At 31.6% G+C, this 13,470-nt stretch overlaps 2 protein-coding genes across 2 annotated transcripts in view; one reads left to right on the top strand and one right to left on the bottom strand.

The window, feature by feature from the left end:
• Nucleotides 1-1,129, bottom strand: part of LOC113523410 (zinc transporter 1) — a 32,728-nt gene extending 31,599 nt beyond the window's left edge. The window contains exon 1 of the mRNA XM_026909371.3: nt 870-1,129. The gene's annotated coding sequence lies outside the window, so the exon portion shown is untranslated. The remainder of the gene's footprint in view (nt 1-869) is intronic.
• A 6,947-nt stretch (nt 1,130-8,076) lies between these two features.
• Nucleotides 8,077-13,470, top strand: part of LOC113523492 (rho-associated protein kinase 2-like) — an 11,935-nt gene continuing 6,541 nt past the window's right edge. The window contains exons 1-8 of the mRNA XM_052895578.1: nt 8,077-8,203; nt 9,212-9,300; nt 10,380-10,442; nt 11,033-11,138; nt 11,721-11,827; nt 12,458-12,641; nt 13,109-13,257; nt 13,337-13,458. Coding sequence (XP_052751538.1) covers nt 8,164-8,203; nt 9,212-9,300; nt 10,380-10,442; nt 11,033-11,138; nt 11,721-11,827; nt 12,458-12,641; nt 13,109-13,257; nt 13,337-13,458 — 860 coding nt within the window. The 5' untranslated portion in view covers nt 8,077-8,163. The remainder of the gene's footprint in view (nt 8,204-9,211; nt 9,301-10,379; nt 10,443-11,032; nt 11,139-11,720; nt 11,828-12,457; nt 12,642-13,108; nt 13,258-13,336; nt 13,459-13,470) is intronic.

The following is a 13,470-nucleotide window of genomic DNA, read 5'->3' as shown; positions in this document are numbered from 1 at the left end:
AATTTCCTATATAGGATAAAAGATGTTAAATTAAAATAATGATATCGTAATATTAGAAATGAATTATTTTATATTCATATGTATACCTAAGAGGTACAGAAAATAACCAATTTCCCTTTTTTAACAATTTTTTATTTATTATTTCGTTATGGGATGGAAATATCTAATTTACACCTATATATAAAAATATATATAGTTAACGGATAAAGTCGCGTGTAAAAACTAATTTATACCTAAATAATTTTACGCACGTGACCGGGATTATTGATATATTGAACCAGACAATAACTAGGCTATATCATTCTCCATCCCAAATACTGTGTTATAATGTTACATTTCAAGACTATTTGGTTGAGATGTTACAGCAACAAGAGATGACAAACAAACAAATTCACTTCTACATATAATATTAGCAGTTGACAGGAATTTATTAAACTTCTGAACTAAAAAAAATAAACGTTTCCATTTTATCCGAACATATCCATTAATAACATAAATATATATATAAAAAGAAAACAAGATTTAAAAGAAATCTAATTGATTATAGTTCTCTTGTTTGTTATATTAGGTAGGTATCACATTGTAACCGAGGTGAGTGAAATTAGAAAGGTCAGAGTAAATAAACTGAGGTTTGCTCCGACCGAGTGCACCGCACGCGCGTTTCGATGCTATAGATGCCGTCGTGTTCTCTTCCACATCCGAGCTTCATGATGTCTTATGATTTGTCAATAAACTATTGGACTAATGTCGGTCGCTGCCCTGTGTTATTTTTGTTTTGTTACAGTGGCTCAGTGAAATCGCGCACTACGATTGACTACTATTTTTGCGATGATATCTACCTAATCAATAAATTTTCTTTATTAACTTACTCGCGTTCCTCTTTGCTTCTCTTCAACAGCACAAGTTAAAGTAAAAACAACCTTTGTCACAACACCGAAGTTTACAAAACACAAGCCGGTTGTCGCGGTTTAGGTTCATAGCAGTTGTATAATATTGTTTATAGTTACAAAACGTGTGCGAATACAGAGTTTGAGCGTCGGAGCGCATATGACGGTGAGTTGGTGGGTCGACGTCGTCCGCGGCACTGGCCCGCGGCGCGAGCGCACGATGCCTTATCGACAACCTCTCAGCCGATAAGCGAACTGACGAAGTGTTTAGCGTTGGTCGTGAACCAAACCACTACTACATCTTCGGAACATCACGGCGCACAACATTATCGCCAGCATCAAACGATAAAATAAATTATTTCATTCTGCACAATCTTTTACATAGTATTTTTAACAATCATTTTTATAATCTTATATGAGTAAAATAATAATATTTGAAACACTAAATATTTGCCTGAGGCGCTGCAAGCAAACCTACGAATCAATGATACTAATCTTCTTCCCCCGTCCAATATCCTGGTCACCATGTAATGTATTAGTTATATTTAAATTATGCAACACCACTTAATATTTATGACACAAAAATAAAATTTTTATTTTTGTGTTTCAATACCAATTGTCTCAGAATGCCTCTCTACTGATACGGTCACTGTAGCCTATAAATGCCTACGACACCAGGATGTGCTCGTTTCTGACCCTGAAGAAACCTTAATACATTATTTTTGAAAAACCCCATACTGTAGTCTCTAAGGAATACCTCGTAGGGAGCTCATTCCACAGCTTGTGCGTTCACAGGAGGAAACTCCTCTGAAATCGCACTGTACGCGATCATTTAGGTTCTAGCGTGTGAGGATATATTCCTTGTTGATTGCGAGCGATGAGATGATAAGAGGTGGCTGTGTGCATAACTTCAAACAATTCCTCAGAGCACAATCCGTTATACAAGTAGTAGAACACACAAAGGAGAAGAAAGTCTCGCTTTAAATTTAAGGGCTTGATATTGCCTGTGAGCTTGGTAACGTCAACAATGGTAATTTAATTCACATACTAATGACCATGGAATTTGCTGTAAATAGTCACCAGAATAACTTTATTAATCAAATCAAAATTAACAAATAAGTAAAGACTATTCATTAATTATGTATTTGGTTTATGTTATATTTCAAAAACACTTTCCTTAATCAACATCGGTGAAACTCTATGACCGTAAACGTTCTAATTTACATAATTTAATACGAAATATGAGTTTGACAAAAGCGTAAGAATGACAAAAGTTTGCAAGTGATGTAGGTATTCTTTATTTTAATTGAGGTCAGGGCGTTAGATAAATAATAACCAGGGTCATGGTCAGACGTCGATATTTACGGAATGAGTGTCCCGAAATACCTTTCATTTCTCCTACGACTCGCTGATTTGCGGACGGCGGCTAAATGAAAACAAGTAGAGATAGAGTCGTTGGCTGTAAACTATTTTCGTATGCTTGCAAATTATGTGACATAAATTCTTTATTCCAAGCACCCTAGCTTTCAAATAGTACTATTTATAACAACTTTAGTCGAACTACCGTTATAAGTTTGAATAATTTGCTGAGATAGGAAACTTACTAACAATAATTATACTTATTTAAAAATAAAGATATAATGCCTCTGTGTTTGTACCTGATCAACATTTGTTTTCACTCATATTTTGTATAAGTACATGTGTTTTTACTGTAAACAGTTCAGGCAGCGATGCCAATAGCTATTTTGTTCATGTTTGATTTTGGAAATTAGTATGGATCTCTTATCTCTTAATGTACTCGTAGTTATTATCACGGAAATTACGAAAAACGAACATCTAACGAATAATACTTTAAAGCATTACCTTAAAATAATATTTTTGAAATAATATTTCGACCTCTTAAAAATAATTATATGAAATGTTTTGTAAATAAGTGGAATGTCAGAACTATATACATGTAGATATTTATGTAGAGACTAGCTAATCTGATAAACGTTGTTCTGTCATATAATTTTTTTTCTGAATAGGGGTATCCTAATCACTAAGCAATATGAAATATCATTTAAGACTTATTCTCAAACCTTTCAAATATAAATAGGAAAATTCATAAAAATTGGTCGACTCGTTTCGGAGGAGTACGACGACCAGTATTTATAGATAGAAGTTAGTATATTGACTTTATTCTCTACATACCGCGTCATCAACATCAGGCAATCAGATAAATAAAATGATTTTCCTGTGGTCAATGAAGTTATTTAGATTAAATAAATAAAAAATAAATACGTAAATATATAAAAATCCATGATAGATAAGTACTCATATTTTATAGAAACAAGCAATAATACTGAACATAATATTTATAATTTTATTCAAATAGATACATACTCGTATTATAATAAACAACTTTATTGTTTCAGGTGAATAAGATGACAAAAGTATATATGTTTCGTAGCAATTGTATGTTATTTGTCAGGTGTCTGTCTAAATGAACTAGGAAACAATAAGGATTCCTTAATAATTTGGTATGGTATTCAAGCGAGTCTGATCAGAAAACAACTGTGAAATGTAATTTACAATAGTTTATGACAAAGTTTTTAATTATAAAATTCGTAACTTGAATGTTTCATAATTGCCTCATTTTATAGATGACGATTTTTTTAGCTCTAGCAAAGTCCACTTCAGAAGCAATCTAAATAATACGGCCTAGTTGGCATCCAAAAATCTCGATATATTTAATAGCGCAAAACCTAAAAGATCGCATACATTTCTGAGAAGTTTATCCCACAAAAGTTTAGGTTAAGGGATGAGAACTAATCCTAGTTTTTAAAAGTGTTTTTTATTTATTTACAGCATAAAATTAAAAAAGAAGGCCGTTAAATTTTTCTTCAAAGTTAAATAATATGCACGTGATTACGTTGGTACCATAGACATCCATTGACTATGGTAATTGCTTCCCATATAAATCATATATCTGATCACTAGCATCGTTGCATAAAAACAAAAAATAGTAAAGAAAAAATATAACCCATGTAAAATAAGAACGTTTTAAATTCTAGTTAAATTTTATGAGATTATTTAAGTAGTTATCTTAAAAATAGCACCTAACATACAATCTTCTTCTTATCTATTTAATCTTATTTTATAATAATTAATAATTCTGTACTGTGCTTGTTTGAAACAATATTTATAAGAAATAAAGGGGCTAATCATCACGGCATTTAAGGTTGAAACTTCCCACTTTGTACCAATTGCGTTGCGTTTTTTGGACGGTTATTATCTGAGACGAAAAGAATTACTTGTGGCTATAGAGCGAAACAAGTAAATATTGCACGCTCTTGTTCTGATGCTATTCCTAAAAATAATAATTATTATTATATTAGGAAACTTTTGATGTAAGCGATTAATATGAGCGTTAAATTTAGATTACGTTATAAAAAAAACATTGAAAGTAAGTATTAAGGTTCACTTAATAAGTACCGTATATATATAGTATTACAATTAATATTTTTAATTAACAAAAACGTTATAATTTCATAGTCCTCTTCCAGATACTGCGTCTCACATTCTCACCGCAACCGTACTCAAAAATTAAATATAAAATTAAAATTTATCAATCGTCTTCCTGTCATTTAACGACCTATGAATGTTCCATTACTAGGCTCAGTTTTCTATCCATAAGAGGCAGATATTAGCACAGTATAAGTAAAAGTATTTTAGTCAAGTGCTGACAGAGAATTTGGCTAGTATTTTATTTCGAGTTTTTCACTCGCGTATCAACACACATTTTCGCCTACTCTCTTACGATGTCCTTGAAAAGTACCTAGTCATTTCAGATAAGCACGGGTAATATCAGCATTGCTTCGAAATTTATATATTGAGTTCCTCTGAAATGTCCAGAAAGGGCGGAAATAATGTCAGCACCCATTTTGATGTTGTTAATATATTAATTTCGATCGGCTTCATCATTATAAAGTTCTATATATTGGATAACCATAGACGTATTTAAAAGGGGGCTGAGTGAGTCATGTCCACCCAAGAATAAAGAGCAAAGTTTTCAGCTTTAGGTAAAGACAAGTCTGAGAGTACATAATGCGTCTTTTTTGTATAGATAACTGCCATTTAATATATTCGTTATTGGGTTAATATATAAATATTTCGAGTACAATATATACATAGATGTTGCTATATATTACCTATTTCTAGTTTCCTCAGTCGACATATCTACGGAGATAGAGGATTGATTTCAATGAGCTTTACTTAACAGTTAATGTCAATACATTTTGTTTGTTACCTTTATAACTATACGTAAACACAATTATTATGTATATAGATAACAACTATTTGTTATAGATAAAATATAGTCATAAATTTCACGCATTATTGGGCAAAAGACGTCCGATTGTTTAACTTCTAAACGAGTGATATTATTTCAAGTACGGCTTTTGTATTTAGGACACAGATAACTAATGTGTTATTGAAACAAGGAGTAGTGTGTTAATAATCCTGTCATTATGTTATACTCTTATATTGAGACACTCGAGTGATAATGTACCTAATGACTGTACATACTTACTTACTTACCTATTGTCTTTTCAATAGATTATAAGGGCAAACGGTTTACCTACAAAGTAATAAGATATTATTACGAGTATATATTTTGATCTGGTTGTACCTTTTTATAATGTAACGTACAGTTCCGTGGCCACCTCGAAGATAAGGTGAAGCTGGCATCCAAAAAACTCGGTGTGCTCAATAGAGCGAAGCATTACTTCACGCCGGATCAGCGATTAATGCTTTACAAATCGCAAATCCGGCCCCATATGGAGTATTGCTGTCACTTATGGGCGGGAGCACCTAGATACCAGCTTGAACCCTTCGACTCAGTGCAACGACGAGCTATGAGAATTGTCGATGATCCCATGCTTGCAAGCGGTATCGAACCTTTAAGTTTTAGGAGAGATTTTGCCTCACTCTGCGTGTTCTACCGCTTATACAACGGATTGTGCTCAGAGGAATTATTCAATATGATGCCTACGACCACTTTCTATCATCGTACGGCTCGCCATCGACAGGGAGTTCACCCTCATACCTTACAGCCTAAATGGTCGCGTACAACGCGGTTTCAGAGATGCTTTCTCCCACGAACACTCAGGTTATGGAATGAGCTCCCTGCCGAGGTTTTCCCGAGAGACTACAGCATGGGGTTCTTCAAAAGGGGGTAAAGAGGTTTCTTCAGGGTCGGCAACGCGCGCGTAATACCTCTGGTATTGCAGGCGTTCATAGGCTACGGTAACCGCTTACCATTAGGTGGGCCGTATGCTTGTTTGCTACCTCAGTGGTATAAAAAGAAATGTATTTTATTTTTAAGGAATGTAAATTAGAACATAAAAAAGTAAGAAGGTATTCCATCGAGATTATAATTATTAAGTGGATACTTTATGCAGGTATATTTATTTCATAGGGTATGACGATTAGTTTCATCATGATTATGATGCACAAGTTTTGTATGCTTACAAACTTCTTATATCTTGTATATTATAATATCTTGTATATTCCGATTTCAGGATATTCAATTCTCTATTTACTCACCTCACTACTAGCTATAAGGGTTTTTATGGAGTTTCTGGCGTATGTCGAAGCTACTACATATAGAATGTGAGTTTATCTATAAAAGAGCCAAAATAATCAACAAGTAGGTAACACAATACATATTTTGCATCTTATCACAACAGAAACAGGAAAGATCTAGACTTATACCATCTGTGAATGAATGTTTATTCCACACCTATACATTTTTTGTTTGGTATAACCCAGCTAAGGGACCCATTCTAAGCCGGTCCAAAATCCTTTCTTTTCCGTGGATATCATAAGAGGCGACTAAGGGAACTTAATATTCGAGGAGTGGTCAGCAGCGTCTTTTTAAAAATCATCACCAAAGCCTAACTGAGGTTACCAATCTACCTCAAGCGGACAACTAATGGTAAAACTTCTTAATACGGAGAGGCTTATGTTATGTTATGTTGATGTGGACAGTTAACGACTAATATGATAAAGATGTGCTTAGAGTAGTAATAATAATAAATAAATAATAATAAATTTTACTATTGCACTTTTTACGTTGTCTCGTTTATTATCAATTATATTGTCTGTCAGATTACTTTAAATCATATAATTGTTTTAAATAATTATGTCAAGGGTGAAATGTACGTAATCTAATCCCCTAAAAGTCTGTTGAAACTAACCTTAAAAGTATCTTATCAATTTGTTATCGATAATTACTGCTATTAATTTTTAGTAGTATTGTATTTTTTTATATAATTTGAGTAATTAAGTAAAATATTGTTCTTAGAACAATTAGTAGCATGTACCCGTTTTGCAATAATTTAAAAATTTGATGTATTTATGCTAATAAATTGACACACACACAATAAATTGACAATCAAAACATGCAACATTATTTAGGAATAATAATTAGGAAAAAACGCATTTTTATAGAATCATCTGCGTGTCAGTGTATTGGCCTGTTTGTTACAGTCAATCCACTCCGAAATTACTAGACGGACTGAGTCGAAATTTAGTATAGGTACTATTGGTAGGTATTGGTAGGTATTGTGTGACATATATATATATAATGAAATTATATAAGAAAACAGGTGATAATTGACCATCCCGCTCTCCTTATCAACTAAATTACTAGGCCTAAAATTTACCTATAAACTATCGGAAAATATATAAGAAGTAAATTTCTCCATATTTGTGGGTATGATTTCATTTGCAGTAGTGGCGTTACAACTGCACACATATTTTTTTTGTCACTACAAACAAATTTGGGTTAGATTTAAATACTATACCGTACATAGATACCTGATCAACGTACGGATCCCTCTTTACGAGAGTTTAACTCGCACTTGTTTTTTTTTTCATAGATTGTAGTCTATTTACATATTAAATTTAATTTAAAACCGTTTGTACGTTTAAGCGTCATTGAGTAACAAACATACAAACATTGAACTTGAATTTGTACAAATAGTTTGAAACAATGTACCTATAGATTAAGGATAGTGTCTGCGATAAGAGATTTCTCACTTATAGTTTTTAAACATATTTAGGCTGTCATTCATTAGGTTGAAAACTTCTTTCATCTACAAATATTTCAGAAAATTATCTGATGTGACATTAGAATCAAAATGTCTCACACCTGACAAGGTTGATTAAAATTAAAATTTTATTAGTATTTTTAATAAAATATTATAAAAATTACAAAAAATACTACATTATGTTGAAAACTGCACAACCAGCACTTTCGCCGCGTAGAGGTAAATAAATTCTATGTGTTGTAAAATATTAGAACTTAGCACAGAATGAATTAGTTTTAGCTGTGTGTTACGCAATACATTCATCAGATTTAAACCAATTTTAAAAAAAGTACTGCATAATAATAACACAAATAAATGATAAATAATAATTTCATAATAATGCTTTTTTTACATTTGATAAAATTTATTGTCGTGTTAATTTTTTTTCAGTTGTACTACGTTTGATGTAACTTACTTTTTATGGAACAATACCTTAATACATGTTATAAAGTTTCAAACAGTTCTCAAAGGATTTTAGCTAGTTATTGTCATGTTTGTTATAGATAAATATGTTATCAGTACCTATCGAATCGATCGTCACCTTCAATTTGCCCTTCTGTAATGATCTTGATGATAAAAATATTTCCAAATTTGATAGTCTAACGGTTTTTTTTAACTGCACCATATTTTTATTAGATATTATTAACAAGCCTTTTTCGCTCAATTTCACCAATCTAAAAAATATTATTAAAATATTATATACAAATATTGTCATCATTATTATAATTTATATTAATGAAAGAAAGTAATAAAAGAAATCGATAATGAAAATTTATAGTCAAAATTTATTTATAATTTTGTCAGGTCTTTTAATAAATAAATGAAGGTAATAGATTTTTTTTATAGATGGTTTTATAGAAACAAATAGGTGACACACATACAATCATCTTTTTTAAAACTTTCCAAAAAATCCTACATAATATTTACATGTCTTATTGTTTTACGGTTTATTTTGAAAAAATACCATAAACAACTAAAAAAATGTTGGTAACCCTAGACAGACGTATTCATGTAGACGACTTTCATACAGTTTCCCTTTTAAGCTTAAATTATAAGAATTTCTTTATGTTAAAAATATATTTAAATAGCTCTATTGTAAGTATGAGTACGTTTGTGAATTATGTGTTCGATATTTACTCGTACATCGAAGCAAATATTGATAATTCAATTAAAGATAATGTGTAATAGATACGGAGACGGGAATAAAGAAACGGGGACTACATACGCCTGGCAACAAGCGAGGACACTCCATCAGTCCAATTGGTGCTCGTCTTCGAGTATGTTTATTACATATACCTGTATTTAACTATATACGTGTATTTAAGTAATATTATTTAGCTGGAATAGAATATACAGTTGGTAACTAAAGTACAGTCTTTAGTCTTCCATTAAACTTCTAGTAATTTGGCAATTTAATTGTAAAGCATGGGTTTAGAATGTAAATAACCAAATTACTAGAAGTTTAATGGACGAGTCAGTATTTCTAACTAGCTGCTTCTCGTGGCTTTGCCCGTGTAAACTAGTATATTAATTATTCTATATGTTAAGATAAAACCCACCTGTGTTCTAAATTTTATTTACATCCATTCAGTTCTTTAAGCGTCATCGAGTAACAAACATCTTAATATCTTTACAAACTTTCAAATTTATAATTTGTAATATTAAGATGTCGTCACTCAACTTGTTTTTAACAACTTTAACTTGTCATGATTGTTTATTATATAGGTATGTCATGTGAAAACAGTATTTTGTACCTATTACTGCATTCGAGTATTCTGACACTTCCCTAGGTCGACTGGAAGGTAATGATTTCAGCATTAAGTCCGCCATGTGCACATATAGATATGTACGAGTACTAATGAATAAATAAATAAAATAAATATTTGTAACTAGTAAGCAGTTTTTTTCCCACATGGTTTAGGCGTAGAATAGGCCACCCATTCCTTTCTCTATAAGTGTTTTAGAGTCGACTAAGGGAGGGCGAGGGATGAGCAGCAGGTTTTCTTTTAAAACATCTCAAAAGCCTAACTGCGGTTGTACGTCCATCTGCCAAGCGTGGCAACTACTGGCAAAACCCCAGTTTAGTAAAGAGTCGAAAGAGTATAAGTAGTAGTTGTACAAGTATTTATGAATAAGCACAATTTCAAGCGATGAGATCGATTTCTGAGAATCTTGATAACATAAGGATTAAAAGAATTCCTATTTTTATTTTCTGCTTTTGGCAGTTTGGTATGCGTGAATAAAAGCAATAAAATTATTGCCTTTGACTGGCCTTTTGTTTTAAAAACGTTTGAATATGTCGTATATCATTGAATATTATTCCAATTTATTCACATCGAGAGTTTTTTATTAACAGGGATCAATATACCCAAATAAAGCTGCTTTAGAAAGGAGATGTCAAAGTTTGTCACCATCACGGGTAAGCACACTACCTATATTAAAACTTATTTGTAAGTATTAAACATGTTTATAATCTTTAAAACATAGCAAATCAGCCTTTAGAACTTATAGTAAATGTATTTATATATAGTAATACATAGGTGTAACAATCATCCTATAAAAGCATCTGTGCTTCAAATTCACTCTTTTAGACACCCTCGGCTATTCAGTATTTCATTTACCAATAACAATGTCTCACAAAATAATCCAATTCATCGGAGTCTTATAACAAAATTAGCAAAAAATTCGATATCTTTCATCAGAGTACTATTAGGTTTAAGAGGTCGTTGTATGGTTTTGAGATAGAATAAGTTTGGATCATAACTGTAATCAGTAATGTAATGTACATCTATAAAAATGTTATAACGTTTACTTCTAACTTACTGTTAAATGATGTTTACAATGTGAGGTTGCAAACTGCGTATTGATAAATTTTTGTATTGTTTTCTTTTTAATGGTTCATTTATATTTGCAAACTGTTATTGTAACTTGTAACAAATAATTAAATACCACAGTACTCTACTTTCTAAATTTTGTTAAGGATTTTAACATAATGGTTTAAACTTAAAGGAAACTCCGAGAAAACTTTTGGACAAACAAAAAATCTCGCCAGCTTCTGCTCCCGGATCAACAAATATACAAAAATGTCACAATATTCAACCAGATCCTGAACAAGGTAAACAGTATATTGAATCAATGAATTCTTGAGTAAAATGTGACAATTATTAAACAAAATACAACACATAACACCTTTAGATTTTTTGTTACTGAAGAAGTAAAAATTATATGCAAGTAAACGACTAGTATGGTAAAAGCACTAATGGCATCAGAGTCATGTTGCGAATCCTTAATTATCGCGAAAATTTCTAGCAATCTTTTTAAATGAATAGAAAAATATATTAAAATACGAAAGAAATAATTGATTATTGACAAATTTCAACGCATTTAAGATTTGAACTTGTATTTTTTATATTATTATATGTATTAGTACTCTTACCTACTTAAAAGCCAAGTATCTAACTGAACTAAATGCTATCTATTATTATAACCTCGTCCATCCCTGTATAACTTAATTTTCCATCTTCTAGGACAACTTTAAGGATAACGCATTTGACTGTATTTTATTTGGTTGTAAGTTTATCATAAAGAATTGCAGGCAGTCCAATTCTTGAGAAAAAAACATTATATAAAATGCATTTTGTATGCCGATGTTGTCTCTGTCTGCATGTGTTCTAATTAGAAGTTTTCTAAATTTTAGACAAAGAACCTGTGTTGCCTCAATGTGTCTTAAATAAAATGATGAGGATCTTGGCCACTAAAAAAAGGGAGTTCGTCAAATTACGGAAATCTGTCTTGTCACAACAGGTATAACAATTATATAAATTTTTTTATCAAACAACTTTAGGAAGATAAAGTTCTCAATTGCATAGTATTAAAACAAATCTTTGCCATTTTTGCATAAATTTTGATGATTCTTTTGCAATCGTAAGTATTTATTCCTAATGTGTCAAATTTGGATGAATGATTGAATTTAGAAGATTTCACCCCTGATCGCTTTATGATGTCGAATAAATAGCCTAAAACCTTCCTCAAAAATGAGTTATCAAAATGTAAAAAGTATGTTTCAAATTCGACTGTTCAGCGTCTTCAAATAAACTGAAAGAGTTTTAATATATTAGTTTTATTAGTATTGATATGCTAAAATATCGCCGTGTTGTAAGAGGCGACTAAGGGAGCGTATGGTGGAGGGATGGGCAGCAGCGTCCCTCTTGAAATATATGTAAAATCTAACTGCAGTTGCCAACCCGCATGCCAAGCGTGGCAACTATTGGCAAAACTCCCCTAATGGGGAAGGCTAATGTTCAGCAGTGGACAATTAACGGCTGAAATAAATGCTAAAATATGATTAGAAATTGCCTTTTTTACATCTTGCCTTTTTTTTATATTACAAATACTTTTCTATAAAATTTATGAGAATTTGTATACATTTTATAGAATGCTTTGTTAGAGCACTATGCATCTCTAAAAGAAATGGAGTATCGTGCTGGTGCCAGTAATGAAGAATCGTTGGGCGAGGTGCGGGTGCTGTCAGTGACCGGATGGCCAGCTCACGATTTGTTGCTGCTAGTACGTGACGACCTTCAACTGCCGTTGACCTCGGATATAAATGGTCTTTTTGGTATGATCTCGTTATTGTTTCCTTTTAATCAGTTTTTAAATGTTTTGTACCTATTTCATACTACCTTTTTAATTTTTTATTGCATTTTCGATAGCTGCTTGAAAATGTCATTGTCAAAAAATGTAAACTGCCTGATTTTTTTTTATCAGATAAATAAGAAATGTAGTATAATTTTTACAGAAGTACATAGAATCAAAAAGTACAATTCTTTTGGCCCTATAAGCAATGAAACATTAGGGCTATGGATAACTCGCTATATCCATATACACTATATATAGTGACTGTTTTTATTCTTTAGCTGGCAGACTGTTCGTTTAATTGCCATAGTATAAAAAAAAAAAACTAACATGAATAAAATTTTGTTATCTTATTGTCTTTTATCTTGTTTATAATTCAAGTCTATCATTAAAGTTACTAAAGTTACTCATTAAATAAGTTTAAGTTAATAATTACATTTGTTTATTCAGGACCTCAAATAATGCAGCAATTACATGCACAGTTAAATAGTATTCCTGACGAAGTACTTGGAGTAGGTGCTGAAATTATGGCGCGTCGTATTGACCTTTTAAACCTCTTACGTTGCAAGCTTCGCAATGATCGCTCTACCTACCTTACTGTTAGTGTCTATGTTATGAGAAATATGTTACGAGTAACCTGTATATAAATGAAATTAACATAAAACGGTTAATTTGCAGAATTTGGAATGGAAAACAAAGAATACAGAATTTGACCACGATACGGAAAAATTGCACAGTATGGTAGCAGGGCTTGCAGAAAATCTAAAAGCTAAAATCAATTACTCGTTGGAGCTGGCTAAGTAATATATATT

The sequence above is a fragment of the Galleria mellonella genome, unplaced genomic scaffold, assembly GCF_026898425.1.
Source record: "Galleria mellonella isolate WM207_F2 unplaced genomic scaffold, CSIRO_AGI_GalMel_v1 utg300, whole genome shotgun sequence".
Taxonomy (NCBI): domain Eukaryota; kingdom Metazoa; phylum Arthropoda; class Insecta; order Lepidoptera; family Pyralidae; genus Galleria; species Galleria mellonella.
This window is presented reverse-complemented; position numbering and strand designations above follow the sequence as displayed.